This window comes from Salmo trutta, chromosome 40 (assembly GCF_901001165.1).
Source record: "Salmo trutta chromosome 40, fSalTru1.1, whole genome shotgun sequence".
NCBI classification, from domain to species: domain Eukaryota; kingdom Metazoa; phylum Chordata; class Actinopteri; order Salmoniformes; family Salmonidae; genus Salmo; species Salmo trutta.
The window spans coordinates 8,314,114-8,334,673 of record NC_042996.1 but is presented as its reverse complement, the minus strand read 5'-3'; the positions used below and the strand labels follow the sequence as shown (position 1 = coordinate 8,334,673).

General features: G+C 42.0%; 1 protein-coding gene across 3 annotated transcripts in view; it reads right to left on the bottom strand.

The window, feature by feature from the left end:
- Positions 1–20,560, bottom strand: part of LOC115180049 (anoctamin-4) — a 44,851-nt gene that overhangs the window by 10,133 nt on the left and 14,158 nt on the right. For 2 of the 3 annotated variants that reach the window (XM_029741943.1, XM_029741944.1), the window contains 15 exons: positions 12,700–12,894; positions 12,418–12,554; positions 11,940–12,092; positions 11,243–11,343; positions 10,662–10,706; positions 10,421–10,552; positions 9,888–9,994; positions 9,499–9,554; positions 8,983–9,104; positions 8,592–8,726; positions 8,206–8,302; positions 7,510–7,570; positions 2,505–2,587; positions 1,174–1,314; positions 723–887 (listed from right to left, as the gene is read on the bottom strand). In XM_029741943.1, coding sequence (XP_029597803.1) covers positions 723–887; positions 1,174–1,314; positions 2,505–2,587; positions 7,510–7,570; positions 8,206–8,302; positions 8,592–8,726; positions 8,983–9,104; positions 9,499–9,554; positions 9,888–9,994; positions 10,421–10,552; positions 10,662–10,706; positions 11,243–11,343; positions 11,940–12,092; positions 12,418–12,554; positions 12,700–12,894 — 1,730 coding nt within the window. Of the gene's footprint in view, positions 1–722; positions 888–1,173; positions 1,315–2,504; positions 2,588–7,509; positions 7,571–8,205; positions 8,303–8,591; positions 8,727–8,982; positions 9,105–9,498; positions 9,555–9,887; positions 9,995–10,420; positions 10,553–10,661; positions 10,707–11,242; positions 11,344–11,939; positions 12,093–12,417; positions 12,555–12,699; positions 12,895–19,800; positions 20,211–20,560 lie in introns of those variants that run through there. The other variant, XM_029741945.1, reaches the window with a different exon arrangement.

Below are 20,560 nucleotides of genomic sequence, written 5' to 3'. Positions count from 1 at the left end.
GGGGGTGCTTTGCTGCAGGAGGGACTGGTGCACTTCACAAAATAGATGCCATCATGAGGCAGGAAAATTATGTGGATATATTGAAGCAACTTCTCAAGACATCAGTCAGAAAGTTAAAGCTTGGTCGCAAATGGGTCTTCCAAATGGACAATGACCCCAAGCATACTTCCAAAGTTATGGCAAAATGGCTTAAGGGCATCAAAGTCAAGGTATTGGCGTGGCCATCACAAAGCCCTGACCGCAATCCCATAGAAAATTTGTGGGCAGAACTGAAAAAGAGTGCGCGAGCAAGGAGACCTACAAACCTGACTCAGTTACACCAGCTCTGTCAAGAGGAATGGGCCAAAATTCACCCAACTTATTGTGGGAAGCTTGTGGCTACCCGAAACGTTTGTCCCAAGTTAAACAATTTAAAGGCAATGCTACCAAATACTAATTGAGTGTATGTAAACTTCTGACCCACTGGGAATGTGATGAAAGAAATAAAAGCTGAAATAAATCATTCTCTCTACTATTATTCTGACATTTCACACTCTTAAAATGAAGTGGTGATCCTAACTGACCTAAGACAGGGACGTTTTACTTGGATTAAATGTCATGCATTTTGAAAAACTGAGTTTAAATGTATTTGGCTAAGGTGTGTGTAAACTTCCGACCTCAACTCAATATATGCCACTTTTTTATCTCATAATCCTAAATGCATTTCTAAACAAAGCCCTTACCACATTGAGGAGCATGATGATGCAGAAGTTGATGCACACGGCTGTGCCGGTGGTGGCCACCTGAGAGTTATTCCTGATGAGAGCCCAGCCGAAGGCGGCAAAAGTGCTGACTGTGATCACGCGGTAAATCACGATGCCGAAGACGGCAGCGATCACCACCAGGATCTAAGTAGGTCAATAAAACATTCTTGTCAGACACACCGATAGCAACAAGGCAAATCTGATTGATAGCTCACTGGCTTGAGTTGGCTTGCTTGCAACATCACAGTTATGGGTTTGATTCCTGCATGGGCCACTTACTGAAGATTTTAATGAATTCAAACAAAAACCAGTGGGAAACTGGTTTGACAAGCAGCAAGCACGAGGCAACATGCAAACCATTTTAATGAATCTGTCCCTACTGAAATGAATTTATTATGAAATATTCACTATACCTACTCCAGGGACTTACCATAAAGAAGATTCCAGAAGCTGAGACGATGAGTCGGCTGTACTTGTCTGTAAAGGCCTGGTACGGCTCAGGCTTTCCAGATATGGGGTTCATCCTCTCCTTTTTTGAATATTTGGCCTCAAACTGGGGACGGATTTCCTCCTGTAGCACACAGAAAGCTGGCTGAGCCACAAACGCTCCCAGAATGTTCTACAAACGTCTGCAAAATGTTCTAGGAAAGTGATCATGACGTATCTCCTTGGCTTTCTTGAAACAGCTGTAGAACATATAACTGTGGGTATTTCAAGAACACAGCAAAGTGTCCATAACCAAGGTTGAATATATTCCTGGTATTTTACAAATGTTCCATCCCAATAATAAAATCCCTTTTCTCCCATGTAACCCGGTATTTCCCACCAAAACTGGAAGTGTCATTTTAAAGTGTTTAATATTTTGAGTGTGGACTGTGTTACTGTATTATATGAAGTCGCTCAAACCATGAAGCTGGGAGAGAAGCTATTATGCTGGTGCAGGCCATGCGGCCTACAAAGTTACAATTAAAGGCAAGTGAATTTGATGTTTTTTTTATGTAGTAAGGCCTATTTTACATGAATTAGTAGACTTACACCTATATATACACCTTTCATAATATTTCCCTTAATGTTGTGCGACGTGTGTATTAGCGTATCTCCTCGCTTCGGTAAGATTTAGATATGTGCAAAACTGGCAAACACATTTGGAAGCAAAATAAGTGGGCAGAATGTAGATATTTTTGTTATTCAATTAAAACCCACATTTTAGAAACGGGGTGTTTATAAAAAAATATTACATCAATGTACCTCAACATTAAAAAAAATTACAAAAATAGAAAATTCTGTGCTCCATACTGAGACGGGCTGCCTGTCCTCAACGTGAGCGTTGATGACTGATCATGCAGATATGCGATAGCAGAGGAAGGCTGTAGCCTAGAGAAGATTTAGACATGGCATATCATTTAACAGTTCAATTTCACATCATGCTGTTCATAGAACTCATTTACCGGTTTCTTGCTGTTATTTATCCTGAGAAAAGGGATTGGGTTTGGGTGGAGAATCTCAGTAGCCCAGTGCCTGCTACGCAACCCTAGTCATAACCCGAGTGGGAATCTCAAGGCAATGCTCCCTTTTGTAATATTTTGTATATTTCAAAAAAGTGGAACGTCCCTAGGACCTTCATGGCATGATTGTTAAAATCTTTTAAGAAATGTAAAAAAAAAAAAAATCTGAAAAGATCTTCTTGCAACACAAACACATGTTATGCCTGGGAGATTATTTCTAATTTGATGATGCTGATCATAATGGAAGTATATTTACCTCCTCTTCCTCCCAGTCAATTAGGTCCCAGTCATATGCAAGGACCGCTCGCCGCCTCTTCCAGAACTCGAGAAACACGGTTGCTAAAATACACAACTAGGTTAGTGTTTGAGGGTTGTTAGGGCTTGGTGAGTATGTGTCATATTCAACGTGGGACAAATATGTACACTTGTGTTCAAGCTATAAAACAATGTTGGCAATGTATTACAAACAGAATAATTTAAATTCAACCATCTCTTGCATTGCTGCTAAAAACAGGAACCATTTAAATTCAACCATCGCTTTCTTAGTTGAAGGTTCTTTTGCATGACTCAAAATGATTCAATTATCACTTCAAGTAGTTCTCCACATTCAGATTGTAAGGTTCTGTATTTATTTTCTTAGTCAACCTTGTGTTCTGTTTCTTTGTTCTTGAATGTAGCCCTGTTTCTTTGTGTTCTTGAATGTAGCCCTGTCTTTCATTTTTGTTCATTGATTTCACCTGTGTTAGTTGCTCACCTGGTCTCATAGCTCCTTATTTAGTTCAGTTCATTCTGTTTGTGTCTTTGTGAGGTATTGTTCATTTTGACTCTACTAAGCCTTTTCCTAGCTCGTTTGTGAGAACCAGTTATAGCCTTCAGTCCTAGTTTTGATTCACCTGCCTGTTTGCCTACCTGTGTATGACCATTGCCTGCCTGTGACCACGATTCTTGCCTTCTGCGAGGGTGAAATAAACACCTGCCTCACTCTGCGAGTGAATCTACACCTTTTTCTCCCTGAGTATTCATTACACAGATAATACAATTATTTTGCAGCACAGTTGTTGGGTGCCAGGATTCATCCTGTTACTTCAGTTGTCTAAAATAGTTCCCTATTTAGGACAGACACTGTGCAATAGGTCATTTCACCAACAAGCCACACTGGAGAGAGAGGGTAGGTTCTCCTGAACAAAGTCCTTGGCAATGGGTAACCCATCCAAATCTGTTTACCAGTGTGTCACTTGACAATCAGAGCAATCGCTTTGCTGAGGCTGGACTAAGATCAGTTTAACTAGTAGCTCTGAATGGAAAGGCACATGTTTTAGTAGTTCCAGACAGTTGCATGAGGCCGGCCAGTGACTAGCGGGCTCTTTTGGTGGAAAGGCACGTTTCTGCAGAGATAGCAGCAGGGGAGCACACTTCAGAGGAATGTTAATGAAGCGATTTCAATGGGTATTCTACTGTAGGTGAATGCCAAGAAATAGTCAGCGTTGGACAACAGCAAGATCCACTGCTCTCTGGACAAACCCAGGTAGGTTGAGTTTTATAGTTATTTACAGGCAGTCCAACGATACTGTATTGCAGAGATCATCAACTAGATTCAGCCGCGGGCCAATTTCTTTTTCTTGAGTGGATCGTCAGGGGATCAGAACATAATTAGAAATAATTTGTAGACTGCAAAAAGACGGTCCAAACAGATGTTTGACTAAAACATAATAATTTAAAACCTTGCTTGCATTAGTATATGATCACGTCGTGTCTCTCTATTATGCATGGGAATACTTGGGAACAGATTCCTTAAATTAAAAAAACTTAGAGCCGATTAATTGTTCTTTTTTAGTCTTTTCTGTCCAACAATAATCCCAAAAATGTTTTGCTCAGAAACCTTTGGGGGACAAATAAATCCACCCGCGGGCTAAATTCGGGCCACGGGCCGCCAGTTGGGGAACCATGCTCTATTAAGTATCTTAGGACCTATGCAGTTATTTAGCCTCGATTAATCTCAAATGTATTTTAAAATGTTTTGCTTTATTGTCATTTTATAGCTGTGGTTCCACTGGTATGCACCTACATGATTATAAGTGTGTCTGGATAGTGTGTCAGATAAATGACTTAAATGTGAATGTAATTGCACTACAGAAAATTCTTGTAATCTACCAGTTGAATGAGCACCAAATGCAGTTAGGTTGTTTAACATTGTAGATTTTCCATAATTTGCTCTAGCAACAAAAAGAAAAGACTCAATGTGAGTAGGCTATGGGATTGTTACAAAAGAGTAGTGTGCTATTGAAGTGTAAATAACATGTATTACCTAACTGTTTAATGTTATCAGCTGATCTACTTTGTTGTATGCATTTGAGTGAAGCACAGTTCACGCAATAAATTTGACCTTTGAAGTACTGTACTTTTGTAGCAAGGAGATAACGTTGCCAATTTGTGACTGATTAAAGGAACGGTTAGATAAAACAAATATTTTTGGTAGACATTGCACTCAAGAGAATGATGAATTGTGGAGATGTAGTGTAACAATGACCTGCATTTGACCCCACTAACCTATACATGAGTCTCGCTAACACATTAGATAACACGTTAGATAACACATTAGGGAAGTGATCCGCGAAACGGCATCACTGGACACCCCACCCGCATTTGTTATTGTTTTTGTTTTGAGGAAATGAGCACCCAGCATCGTGGTAAAAATACGTCGTAGTACGTACTCTGCAGTTCTCTGGCGTGTGCAATGATATCCGAGGGAAAAACAATTAGTTGTTTGAAGTAACGTCTTTGTTGTTCTAATATCGCAAACGGCTGTGGCAGTTTCACCGCTGGATTCCAGCTTTAAGTACACATGAAGCCTACGGAAAGCCATCACAAACAACGACCACTGATCAACACGTGACCATTCAAAACAGTGAACAGTATGACAAATGACAAAATCATGACTCATGAAGAAGTATGCAATCAGTAACCATAGCTACTAACTTACACTGAAGAAACATGCATACCCTACTGTCACAAATTCTTATGAAATAATTATGACAGCCTCTGTCAAGACCAAAATGTTATCTTAAGCAATCTGTGGTTAACACTACATGCTAATGTCTCCGTCTTGTCTAGATAGGCCCTGGTCCTGTGTAAAGGAGGTGATCGATGGGCCATCCCCAGAATGACAGCTTCTTTCTGGACCTTTCCCTGCCAGACGTCTGGGTCTGGGACACAGAACCTAAGCCAATGGCGGGTGAGTGAATCACATACTTTGCGGTGACACACTCATATAAATCAAGTGCTATATTTCCACGTGAAAGTGGCCTAGAATGCACCTTGGAGTATTGCTCCATTGTTTGTGTTGGTTAATTCATTCTTCTTGGTTAAACTGAATTTAAATTGTTGACTTACAGTTCAGTATTATATGTAGTGTGTAATGAATACCTGATCCAATGTATGTTGAAGGTAAATCCCTCTACACCATAAATTGCTCACCATAAAAGATGAACGGCAGGGACATTTCTGAGAGTGGTTTCCATTAGCCCTGAAGGCAATGTCTGAATTTGCAGTGCAATCAATAATTGAAAAAGGAAGAACTACAGCTATTTTAATGAGTCTAATATGAATATGAGTCACAGTCTGGCAGCGCACTCACCGCCTGAGGTTTGGAAGTCACCAAGCTCTCTGAGAGAATAGAAGATACATTACACAACTGGTATTTCTCATTTGAACTATCTGGAAAATAGAGGACTGGTAGTATGGATTAGTGTTTGGGCAGTTTACAGTCCGGTATCTACAGTGTATTAAAGCCATAGTTCATGCCCATTGGTCAATTGTGTACATTTCTGGAACACTGATGGAAGACGACTGGTGTGGAAGAGTAAATTAGATTTTTAATCTTACATGACCTGTAAGACACAGGTCATCCTGTTCCTCGTCTTGTCTTTAAGGTTGTTCTGTTCCCTGATATGTAATATAATCAGTCTGTTTTAGAACTGTTTTTAAACTGCCCTGTTCTAATTTCCCGTCAACCTTTCATGGTTCCTGTTGTCCCAGGATGTGTGGGGGAGTGGACATGTCCTTGATATGATTGGTCTTTCTCAGTCTACTATCCGTGGTGATAAGCAGAAGTACCAGACTCATTTGAAGCGCATGTGAAACACCCCACCCATCCTTGGTCTGTATAAAATGTCTGTGGAGAACAAATAGCGAGTCAAATTGGTTTTCCCTTGCATGCATGCTCGTAATAAAGCTTTTTTATATTGAGGTTGGACTGCCTTTGAGTGGTTTTTCCACCAAACTGGTTACAGTCTACAACCTCTGTATGGTTACTTTGCTATATGTGGCAAAGGGCTTGGTCCTGGCCATCAGAAGCTCTTGTCCACATATGCTAGGCCTAATCTGGGTCCATTTCCCCAGGGACATTTTGGATAAACTGTAGACATTTGATCATCCTTCCCCCACATCAGTCTACCAGCTTTGCTCTCTTCCTTTATTTAATTCACTCCCTCTCTCTCCCTAACTCTTTTCCCCCACCTGTCTTCTCACACAGCCGCCCAGGTCTTCATTTGGCTAGCGCTCCTGTTGGCCTTTGGCCTGCAGTTCTACCTAGCTGTGTTCTGCCTGCTGAAGTGCTGGAGTTTTGACACGAGGCTAAAGCAGGCTCTTAAAAACCTGCCCTCTACGGGGAAGCTCCTCACAACAGGTAGGTCTATTCCAGGGATGTTGCCTTGACACAGTGTAGTGATCCATGAACTGACCATGGCAAATATGTAGTTTGACAAAAACTTTCGTTTTTGTTTTATCAAATCCACTGAACACTTTCGATCTCACTACATTCTGAAATCAAAAGTTAAGCAGGTTGAAATGCGACCTTTCATTTGACTAAACAGGAGGCAATGTTAATAACACATGTATTCCATATCTTTCATTCCCTTCCTCCGTCATTCAACTTCCAGAGGACTTGAAGAGTGTGAAACCACCGGCTTACTGTCGTTATGACGTAGAAGTGGCTGAATCCTCCCTGCCTACACCCTGCTGCTATGACGATGAGGAGGCTGGGCCCTGCACTAACTCTCCCTATACACCTTTTGCCTGGGATCTTGTGCAATGCTGAGGAGGACCCTGTAACACTTCACTGTAAATACTGAAACTTAAATATAGTGTGCATGGAATGCTGACCCATTAAACTGTTGCGCAAGTTATTTCTTAAACTTTATTTTACAATAAAATGAGATTTGTTTTAAATTGAACTATAATATTTATACTAAATGATAACTCACCCCACACAGCCATGAATACAGCAAAGAATACTGTTGCTCCGTTGTCAAAAAGATGGGTGACCTAAAGCCAAGAAACAGATCAATAGCAATTGCTTAGAGAAATGATTTCTGAAAACATCAATACAGTACAAACACATACAGTAGTCACATTTCTATATAAAGATCACAAAGGAGGGCTGTTCATTAGACATTTTTCCAGAGCAAGCTCACAAAGTAGTCCCGTGTAGCTCAGTTGGTAGAGCATGACATTTGAAACGCCAGGATTGTGGGTTCGATTCCCATGAGGGACCAATATGAAAATGTATACATCCACTACCGCAAGTCGCTCTGGATAAGAGCGTCTGCTAAATGACAAACATGTAAAGTAAAAAGATTACCTTGCTAAATGTGTTATACTTATGTTACTGTGGCATAGCTCTGGAGTAAATGTTTGTCAAAAAATGCTATATTTTTCTAAAAAGTAGATGACAAAATCACTGTTCCTGGAGAGCTGCAGTGTACGCAGGCTTTTGTTTCAGCCCAGCTCTAACGCAAAATAATTGTGGTCTAAATGTATGACCATCATTAGTTAATCATTTGAATCACACCCAGTGGCTCTCCAGGATCGGAATTAGCCACAACTGCCCTGATGTTTGTCAGCAGTGCTCAGTCTGGGGCAAACGTTTAACACACTCTACATGGTAGTACGGAAGTCACCTTGGCATAGATGCAGCTGTCTGAGAGTCTCAGGTAGGGGCAGTACTCGTCACATATGGGACACATGATGATGTCAGTGGCCTGGCAGATTTCTTTACTGGAGAATCACAGACAACCTTTAGCCTGGTTCCATACACTCATCAATTCTTATTGCATTTATCAGCCTGTGTCAGTGCTGCCACACGACTAAGGCATTGATAGCATTGGTATTAGACTTCTACCAGACTAAGGACAAATTTACACCAGTGTAAAGCATGCGTCTGTTTGGTATTTTTTTCTAGTGGAAGAACACAAGACCAAACATAGTGAATGATAAAATATGTATAAAATACTAAGGTAAAACATAATTAAAGACGACCAATGAGTATTAGGTGAGCTCACATTACCTGACCTGGCAGTGGTCTAGGGTGAACCAGCCGTAGAGGAAGACCATGAGCCCAACCAGCGCCGCAGGGAACAGCATCCCAGTGTACCAACCCAGCCAGGCAAAATAGAGACCAATTTTCTCCCCGAAGTACCGCCTGACAACACCGCCAGGAGACAAACGCCAACAAACAGGTCATTATGTACCACCATGGCAATGATGTTGTGGCTTCATACGTTTTTAATGATCTAGTAAATTCACTCCTTCATTGATTCATTCATGTGGCTTTAATACATGTGGCTTGTGAAGTTGTATTGCTTGCAGGATCGAGGACAACCTGCAAGGTGCAGATAATACATTGTATTAGATCTGTGATGTCCTTATAGAGCAGGAGTGTTAACACAGTGTTGTACCTTATGAGGTCCAGTGGCTGGTACTTGTACCACACACCCCACCAGGCCCAGCATTCATACAGCAAGTGTCTGTGGTTCTCTGCCCCATGCGTCCGGATGGAGTTCTTACTTCTGTAGCTCCCCTATTAACACACACACACACACACACACACACACACACACACACACACACACACATACACACACACACACACGTTATGTACCATCATAACTACAGATGTAGGATCTTAATTTGATTACTCTTGTTGCTGACAGGAAATACAAACTTGTAGTGAATTTCAGTTTTAAAGATGCTTCTAAAGTTTGTCATTTCCACTTTGAAATATCAGACTTGATTTGCCCTAACGAAAAATGTATCAACCCCTACAAAAAATGTCCAATAATTATAAACCACATAATAATTCACATTCCTGGTTGCCACAGGATTATTTTCCTGCTGTAGCGAACTGGCTCAAATGAAGATCCTACAAGTGATATTTCTCTTCCAATCCAATGTGCGAAGTGTCAGTGCATTACCTCATGAAGGGGAAAAGCTGCCTCGTATGAACTATTGCTCAAAAGACGATTCAGCCCTGGAGCATAAACAAGAACATGAAGACACCGTCAATAACTCTACACACCAGAGACATGCTGTATCTCAAACGTGGAATACATCTAGCAGTGGACTTGTACTACTTGGAGAGGTGCCAGGTAGCCTAGCAGTTAGTAGTGTTGGGCCAGTAACTGAAAGGTCGCTGATTCGAATCCCTGAGCCGACTAGGTGAAAAATTTGTCCTTGAGCAAGTACTTAACCCTAATTGCTCCTACAAGTCTCTCTGGATAAGAGCGTGTGCTAAATGACTACAATGTAAATGTATGATCCAGAGGCCATTTATAACTGTGTTGGATGATGATGACAATCTCACCCATTTTGTCTTTGCCCTCCTCATATTTGACCCTTTGCAAGATATGATGGACGATGCGACTCCTGGTAGCGTTGTTGAAGAACGTGTCTTTGTTGTGAATGGTGAAACTGTAACATAATATAGATAGAGAAAAGGATCCTAGATCATATTTCTTCTAGATCGTTCCAGTCCGTTGGATTTATTGAGCTTTTGAAAAGCACAGCACTTTGGCCTGATGTCATCTCAGTGCATTCTATATCATTTTGCCTCGACGGGCGCTTGTGAGCCCCCCCCAAAAAGGGCCCTAAAATTGGACCACACCCACAAGGAAATTTGTTCACATTGCAAAAATGTGGTACCCTAAAACTAAGAACTGTGGTTTAAAGATGGAAGACATTGATTCATCTTCACCTTTAAGTTAGTAAGGAAAAAACATATACCAGACTGGTGGTGGACACACACACACACACACACACACACACACACACACACACACACACACACACACACACACACACACACACACACACACACACACACACACACACACTCACTGATGTATTCTGGAGCGACTGAAGGGGGCGGTAAAGCTCTCGTTCTCCTCCAGGTCAGGAAGGGTGTTGTTGTCAAACTTCATGGGTTTGCGAGGCAGCCATCCTCGAAATCTGTTGATTCTCTTCTCCATCCTGGATGGTGACAGAAAGCCCCCCAAAAATCACACATCACACGCAGCCAGAGACCATTAACATTAGGGTTGTGCCCCAAAATTCAATCAATAAATCAATTAGCACTCACCTACTCATGAACTTGTACCGTCGATGCATGTAATAGATTTTCCTCCTGAAAACCCCCACAACATTATCAACTATTAAACTCTTAAAAATCTCAGTGCATTAATGCATTGCAGTGGCCTGGGGCGGTCTAGCAGTCTAGGTCACTTATGCCTCTGGAACACATGTACCGGTGCTCGTATGTGTTAGAATCTGACCCCTCTAGAGCCCTTTCACCATTCTATCTAATAAAAGTGCATTGCAAATAACTGTAGATTCATAGTATGAGAGAGAGAGAGAGAGAGAGACAGAGAGAGACAGAGATCGAGGGAGAGAGTCAGTGAGAGAGAGAGTGAGAGAGCGAGACATAGAGAGAGAGAGAGACAGAGAGAGACAGAGATCGAGGGAGAGAGTCAGTGAGAGAGAGAGTGAGAGAGCGAGACATAGAGAGAGAGAGAGACAGATCGATCGAGAGAGAGTCAGTGTGTGAGAGAGAGAGAGAGAGAGAGAGACAGGCAATGTGTGTGTGGTGGGAACCTGTCTGTCGATGTGATTTATGTATGTGAGTGTCTGGAACTACAGAAAGCTGTGTGTTCGTCTCCCCACCTGAACGGCATCCGAATGTTCATAAGCTCTGCGTAGCGACACAGCACCTCCCAGGGAGCATGCAGCTTCAGGAAGATCACATCACTGTTGCACACAGACAGCTGTTTGAGGGGAAAAGACCCAGCATTAGAAGTATTACGTCCTGTTGATTCTATTTCTTAGAACAGTTTCTTAGCACATAAAAACATTTGAAGAATATAAAATCTAATGTTTTAAATGAAAATGTTTCTATTCTAAATCATGTAGCCACACATGTATCTAGCTTGAGTAGAGAGGTTTATGGACTTCATAACTGGAAAGGGACAGCTGAAATATTGATTTTCTTTTCTCTCTCATCATTTCCTGTGACATCAATTTCCTGTGACTGATCTCAGAACAGTTAACAGGCAGAAGAGGCATAGTCTCTTTGAATGCTCCACATGATGACCTTGATGTTACTGCGTCAGCACACTAGGCATCAGCCACTCAGACACATGCAAAAGCACACACACACACGCACACACTCAGCACAATTGCTTCCCTGCTCCTTCTAAACAGGATTGAGGATGAAACTTGCCATCAGCACATTTGCGTTGGTTTATGAGTGACAGGCAGAGCTTCAGTGACTACTGTAATACTGTCATACTATAATATAGTGTTACTGTAATACTATGTTACTTTAATGCTATAATATACTGTAATACTCAGTAGTACTCGCCTCCTTTTCCATCTGCAAGCCCTCGGCCCGGATGTTGCGCTCAAATATTTCCCTCTTCTCAGACTGTGGACCGGACTTCCTGTAAACCAGGATGTAGTCGATGTGGCACTTGCCATCGCTGAAGCACAAGCCACTGGACCTACTTCTCCCTACCTGGGGAGAGAAACAGAGGGAGGGAGTAACCACTATAAGGTTGTTTTGACCCAAAGTGACTTTAATATATTTTACCATTAGCACTGCCTAACATTTACAGAGGCGGTTGAGCTAAAGTGCTTTGCTCATAAGCATAATATCTAAATATGCCCTTCCAAGGGTTATATATCACACTAGCGTAGGAAGAAACCAATGAGCTCACCCTAAGAAGACTAAACGTCTTTCCAGATCCCCCAAGGAGGATGAGAATAACACTGACAGCAGCCAGCTTCAACCCACAATGACCATACGTGCTTTACGGACACACCTGTCATTGACCTCTCACCTCTGGTGCCGGGTCAGTCCTGGTGTTGTCGTCCAGGATGCTACTGGTCCCGGGGTCGAGCAGGGTCGAGTCGCCATCTTTGGACGGAGTGCTCAGCCCCTCTAAACTCTCCATTAACAACTTCACATCCTTCAAAACTGGACAGAACATCAGCAGAAAACCCAGTGTTCAAGTTTTTTGGTCTCATAAAAGTTGCTCTTTAAAAAGATGCTGCACAACAGTTACATTATGGTAATGTTATTTGGTTGAGGTACCCCTTTAAGGAGGTGCCAAATGGCTTACCGTGGGGTGGCACGTTGTCCTGTGTGCTGGGGGAATCAGGAGCCCCAGCCAAGGACACCTCCATTCTGACTGGCGACCTGTTGGGGGGGAAGAAGAAATCGGCAGCCTCAACCCCAGGGGCCGGGGGCCGCAGAACTCTGCGTCTGTGGGGGCTCTGCCACTGGAGCTCAGCCCCATGTAGAGAGAAACTCACACCTGGAAGAGAGATACAGAGAGAGAGAGAGAAAGACCGAGAGAGAGAGAAAAAGAGACAGTGAGAGAGAGACAGTGAGAGCGAGACAGTGAGAGAGAAAGAGAGTGTGAGAGAGAGAGAGACAGTGAGAGAGACAGAGACAGTGACAGTGAGAGAGAGGGAGTCGGAGAAAGACAGTGAGAGACAGAGAGGAGAGGGAGAGAATTCATCATATAATCAACCATCAGTAAAGACTGAGGCCCCACATTTAGTGGAAAACAGAGATGACAGAAAAGAGGGTGAAAGGTATTATTATCAGAGCTCAGTAAATAAAGTAAAATAAAACCCACATAGTTAAATAAAGGTTCAATAAAATACAAATACAAATAACCTAACAGTAAAGGAGCTGGAACATTTACGTTGTAACGTTTAAGACCTTATCAAACCTTCAGGAGACATCCTCTGTTGGTTAGGAAATGGGAGATCGGTGAATCCAGAGCCTTATATAGTAGGGCTGGGAATTACCAGGGAGTTCACGATATTATCATCTCGATACTTAGGTGCCGACATGATAATGTATGGCGAATCTCACCATTCTATATGTATGGTGATTCTATATGCACTGTGATTCTATATTCATTGTGATTCTGTATGTATTGTGATTCGATACTGATTTTATTGCGATTCGATACTGTGATTTTATTCTGATTCGATGTTTCAAACATATTGCTCACCAGAGAGACGAGAGCCAGCCATGAGAAAACTAGTTTTGATCAGTCAGGGAAATAAAAGTGCTGAAACCATGTTGGCTTACAATTTAAAAAAAAGATGGGGAACAAGATATAGAAGGTAAATACCAGAGTTTTGGCGCAGCTAGGCCCACAGCCGATAGCGCTAGCTAACACTACCTATAGAAGCAATTGTAAAAAAAAAACTTTGTGTCAAATATTGATATAATATTGTCCCAAAATAATACATCTCCCCCATCACTAATATACAGACATGCAAATCATGAGTAAGGTTTACAGTGGCCCCAAAGAAGATGTAGAGATATATCTATTTCTATACAGTCAGGTCTGAAATGATTGACACCTTTAATAAAGATGAGCAAAAAAAACTCTATAAAATAAATAATACAAACACTGAGCTATATTGTTTGCGAATTTTTGTTGTTGATACTAATGCAATTGATCAGACAAATAAATTGCGTGCCCTGAAGTGATTCTGTGCGCCCGCTGAGAGGAGCTATTATCTAACATGGCCTAGTGAGTAGCCTAACAACAACCCCTCTGAAGAGGTCAGTGACCCACTCTTCCATCTGACGAGGCTCTGGGGAAGGTCGTCGCTGGTCTGAACGCTGAATTTCCCTTTGTGACAGCTCCGCGACTCAGCAGAATATTCCTGCTGAGCCCCAGACATACAGAGAAGGGAGAACGCTCAACGCTCGCGCCCTTCCCGCAGTGGCTGAGGTATTGAAATAACAGCAGGTAATAAAACCACCATGAACTCCTTCTTCCTGGATGAAATCGATGGGCGGGTTCCCTCAATGACTTCAGTTGTAAACGTTTCACTCAGCCATCAGCTGCTAGGTATTTTACAGTGTGAGTAGAGGTTACTGCAGCCCCAATGGAGATGTGAGTGATAAAAGCTAGGGCACTATAGAAATCGAATGATTCCATCACATTTGAAAGAGTTGTCTAACGCAGCTCTGCCGGTCTGAATTGACACATCAAAGCATATCATTTGCACACTTTAAAATTCCATCTGTGCCCATCAAAATCCAAATGACCTGCTACTTCCAAACACGAGGTCTATATCGTGCTGTTACCACGACTACCACAGTACCCTCTAAGTTCAAGATTAAGCATAAGTCACAACATTGAGAAAACCACTTTATATTTAAGATATACTTTACATGATTTATATTAACTACTCAGTAGATTAGACCCTGGAAAATTATAAATATTGAACATGACAAGATGATTGGCCTACTAATAGACCATTAGGTTGATCTATGTTGGATGATAAGATATGATATAAGCATAGAAGCCTAGGTGTCCATAGAGAAACATAAAGCCAATCAATAATTAACAACAGTGTTTTTGTTGCCTCTGAGTGACCACTGGGCAGCAGCACACACACATTTGAGTAATTTAGTAGATGCTCTTACCCAGAAAACGTACAGTAGTTAGAGCATACATTTTCATACTATCCCCATGGGAATCGAACCCACAACCCTGGCGTTGCAAGCACCAAGCTCTACCAAGTGACACACACACACACACACACACACACACACACACACACACACACACACACACACACACACACACACACACACACACACACACACACACACACACACACACACACACAAACACACACACACACACACACACACACACACACACACAAACACACACACACACACACACACACACACACAGAGCAGAGTCAATGAGCATATCAGCCAAAATCCTGACCCAAGGTACACACACAAAATGCCAATTGTCATGTGGTAATCCATGACATAAGAGTGGAGGCCAAGTTGGTGCTAGCATGTTGCTATGCTAGCTATCTCAGGAGGATGTTCAGGCAAAGCTAGTTGGTTTAAGTAGTTTTCCACACAGAACCATTGTACAGTCACAAAACACATAATTCTCCTTTCCACTGAATAGTAGTATCAGAAACTTCTGATTGATAATAAGAAGTACATTACATTCAGGTGTGCTGCATCACATCAGCAGCTCATGGGAAAAGTCTAAATGGGATCCTTGGGATTTCCCAACTCTGACGATACCCCATTGAAGTTGAAATTTTAAACGGTTAATGGTTAGAGTAAGGGCAGGGAAGTTCCAAGGATCCCAGATAGCACCAACAGTGGCTCATGGCCTCTGCACATGAACAGGAAGCAGTCTTACTTGACAAGTTATAAAGTTATTGGCACGTTATTATGGGTGTTATTAAGTTAATGATCGAGTCTCCCACATGGAGGGAAAAATAGGTTATATTCCTCCAGGAATGGGGAACATTACCAAGATGCAATGGAGTTAGCAGACAGCAAAGCAAAGTATTAAGTTACATTCAGTGGACGTAATGAAATTACACTCAGGAAATGTAACATGGGACTAAAGTGATTCTTTGGTGACATTATTTGCTAATCTGTGAGTAAAGCTGCACCATTTAGCTAACATGATTTAGCTACAGTGGCGACAAGCATGGTCTCTTTTTTGTTTTCTTGAGTGAGGCAGCTCCAAAATGCAGGTGTTTCAGCCTAGCTCAGTGCTTTCTGTGGTGGTGGGGCGAGCCAGCAGAAAATAGGAGCATTTCGTTGTGATTGGCTCAGTGTTCAATCACTCATGGGGACACTATGTCATCGCCAAGTTTAAGTCCTTAGTAAGAGTCGACATCGAAAATTTCAGCCCTTAGGGTCCTGCCATAGAGTTATATTACAAGTCTCAAGATCATTGGCCACAGATAAAATGACGTCAAATCACGTTATATGTACAGTAGCTTTGATTGGACTGATCATGTCAACATCTTACTTTCAAAGTCTTAGCTAGCAGTCATCATCATGAATCATGTCAACAAACTACTGGCAAATCATTTATAATCCTTGTCATTTGAAGAGAAATAATGAAGAGAAATTATAGATAAAACGTATCGGTGCTCATCAGCCATTGGACATAAAGATTACACAACAAGTTGGAAATCGTAAATTCAACAATGAGTGGTTTGTAAGAAATCAGTGGCTGACTGCAACATTGCAAAGCAACCCCTAGCCTGATATTCAATGGAGTGGCTGTGTTTTTTCCCCGAGTTCCCACCATAAATCCAGAGAATGCCAGACTTTGATGACAAAGTTTGATGACAAAATTTGCCCACAAAGGACCGTCGTGCCACCTTCACAAGGTGAGTCCAAAAATGTTTTGTATGCTGCTGCATAAATTATGTAATATGCCATGGAGATATGTATACTGTAGCTAAGAACGTAATACTAAGTGTATGTTGTGTAGAAAGCTGTTAGTAGCCCATGTGCCTCACCCTAATCATTTGGTTAATTTTCACCAACGCGGCAATATGCAGAAACAGTTTGTGATATATTGAAAACCTAAACATAAAATGTGCTATAGACACTAACATCTGCCACAATAATCATATGACTTGTATTTTTTTAAACAAGCACCTTATAAACTGCATCGTTTGTGGCAGGTGTGTGGTTATTTGCAAACTTTTTTTGTACAGTTTTGACAGTGCTACTGATAGTAGTGGTGGCGCTTGGCTTGCACTCAGCACACACAACATTATATAATAGAATTGTGTTATTTGACGTGTCAAATTAAAAGCTTATTTAGCGCGTCAAATAGTGTTATATGACATGTATATTTTTTGACACGCAAAGACCCAAACGGCGATCAATGTGCCTCACCCTAATAATTTGGTCTATTTTCACATCTTAATTTTGCCTACTGTTCTAACTTGGTGGTGCACAGGTAGCCTATAACCTATTTTAGAGAAATGTAATAATTGAATATTGTAAGAGCTTTCATTGTCTGTTTATGTGCCCCCTTTATTTATCCTACGGTTCTGACTTGTTGTACAAGGAGTACACTGTAAGAACGGCCCATGTTCTGAATTTTGTCGCTGTACATTTCAAAAGTGCTGAACAAATAGTTATATTGACTACGTCCGTCGTCGCTCGCTCATTAATGTCTTAATAGAAATTACGGATTGCCTCTTCTCCGCTCGTCGCCCCCTTATGCCATAGTTTGTACATCTCAATTGTCAGTAGAAACCACATTTGTTTAAACAAGTCATCCATATCAGCTATGTTTTTTTAAATGGCAGTAAATGAGGCTGAGTTAACTTTCTTCGCTGCCAGACAAGGCTCCACTGAAAGCCAGGTGTAGCAGTGGTAAGGTGTTGGGACTCTGTTGGGACTCTGCTGTTGGGACAGCTTTATGTAGGCCCTAACAGTTTGTGGGCACCGTTTGTCACCGTTATAGTGCAATTCATGTATTGTTTAGTGTTTTGTTTTGTTTGCCCCACCGAGATTTACATGCTAAAATCGCCACTGTTTAGCTAACATGATTTAGCCTGGCTCACAATTCACAGCAAATTTTATTGGTCACATACACATATTTAGCAGATGTTATTGTGGGTGTAGCGAAATGCTTGTGTTCCTAGCTCCAACTGTGCAGTAATATCTAACAATTCACAACAATAGTGTTTCCTACAAAATAATAATTCTGTCAAGAGTCAAATAATTTTTCCCTCGTTCCCATAAATGTCACCTCTTACATGATGAAAAAGAGATTGGTTAGTATTGATTCAGAATATTTATTTCACATTGATTCTGTATGTAATTCTGTATCATTGTAAGACTCTCTGTCATACCTGCATTTGAGTCCATACGAAATCGAGTGATTCCATACGAAACCAGGACAAAATGTCATAAATATGCAAACTTTTATTAATTATTTCTCAATTACACTTTTAGATACAAATGTCAAATATGTCAACAATGCTTCCCCCAAATGATATGAATAAAGTTGTGAAAATCCCCCCAAAATCATGGTATTTCTTTGTCGTGGTTTCATATGGAATCTCCAATCATTTGTAACATAAGCTACTGGTGAGGTCACCTCAGCCTTGGCAGCAGAGGAAAACAGACAGAGCACCGAGATATTTTGGGATGGACGCCCATTTTTGGATCTGAATGTCTGGAAATGGTGAACTCGTCAAAAACTAGACAACCTACACAATATATTTATCATGGAATCTACAAACAATCTAAAACTGTTGAACAGGACAGACAACAACAAATGTTGCATGATACCCAGTCAGACACACCGATTAACCAACAATCTAGGCTACATGAGAATATTTAAAATCAGAAGTAGGGTTCAAATAAATAGTCAAAGTTAGAAGCCCTCTAGTTTCAGTTGGCTTTCAAATAGCTAGTTAGCGGAAATAATTCTTGGGTACAATAAAACTTTTGTTCAATATTAAGATGTTTTGCAACAAAGTGCATGAACTGCTAGTTATGCTTCGAAAATTACTTTTGAATTGAATGAAAAATGCTACAGTATAACAGTATTGCTAGTTGATTTGTAACCCTGTATCATAACCACTGATGATTGCCAGTAGAGAAATCTTTTTTTGCAAAAAATGATTCCCCAATGAGATCGCTAGCGCCTCCTCAGTTCATATGACATAACCTTGCCTTAGCATGACAGCTCACAGTAGGCTAGCTGGTTGGGTAAGTGAGCGGAAAATAAAAAGGGGGGAGGGGTTGCCATGGGGACCAGGTATCAGGAAGACAGAAGGGTTCTGGACCACTACACCAGCACAGTCAAGGGACAACAGACCTCCAGCTAGTGTCAGGCCCCGGGGCAACACAATGGCTGTTTCAAGCCTGCCAGATGGGCAACAGAGCTCGGACACATGACGTCTCCACTGAGCCCTGACCCACTTCTCCTTCCCTGAACCATGCATAATGGAGGAGTGTTACACTTAGGACACACAGCTCATTTACAACCCCCGGAGTGAAACTGTGTGGGAGGGAGGGCGATACGGGAGAGAGAGAGGGAGAAAGAGAGAGAGAAGGGGTGAACAGGAGCTAAGGAGAGATGGGAGAACGAGGGAGAGAGTGTGTGTGTGTGTATGTGCGTGTGAAGGTCAAATGCCTGTACGGTTCAGGAACACAACAGTGTGAAAAGAGAACAGAGATGATAGACAGTAAAAGAAGAGAACATGTGGGTCATAGCATATGAGTGAAGGACAGAGAAAGAGAGAGATCGAAACAGAGGGGGGGATGAGCGAGAGCGACAGAGAGAGAGAGAGAGAGATTACTGCAGCAAAACCACTACAGAGGGGGGGGGGGAAACACTGCTGTGGGTCTAAAACAAGTTGCCTGCAGCACTCACCATGCGAGGTGGAGAGGGAGAGAACTTCAACCCCTCAGAGGGCAACAGGAGGAGAGGACGACACAGCCCGGGGCCGACCCAGTGGAGGCTCCGCAAGCGCTACAGTAGCTACAACTAGCTAAACTTGGCTCCCGCACTAAAGCCCGCAGGGGGAAAAGGAAAAGGACCTTCTGCAGAGGCAATCAGCTGCATTCCCCATGTTTACCTCTACTCCTGAGCACCGCAGTGCTCTGCTCTAGCTTCTGAGCTCCCACACACACAGACACAAACACACACACTCTGCTCATCCCCAAAACATCCCTCAGATTATATAAACCTCTGTCCAGCCGGCACGAGGCACAGCTCAGGAAGAAACAGATGCAGACCAGCTTAGATCCTCTCTCAGGGAAAAATACAAGCAGAATGTTTATGCAGAGAGAGGGAGAGAGCGAGGGGGAGAGCAAGAGAGCTGCAAGACAATCAGTATTCTTAATCAGTTATCCCCGTCAGCCAATCCGTGGGAGAGGAGCTTTGAGGGTAGCCAATCAGAGCAGGGCTGGCTCTATTAGTGTGGTTGTTGACCAAAGGAATGACAGTTGCTGCTGCTCTGGCTGTCAATGTGTTTTTTAAAGCCAGCACCTCACACACATGCACACAAACACATTGGTGCACACACAAATACATCATTGTTGTGTACAGTGTGTATATTTTAAAGGAGGAATCCCTATGAAAAATTCTACCATTAGTTACCCTACTTGCATGAAACACTGTGAGTGAGTGT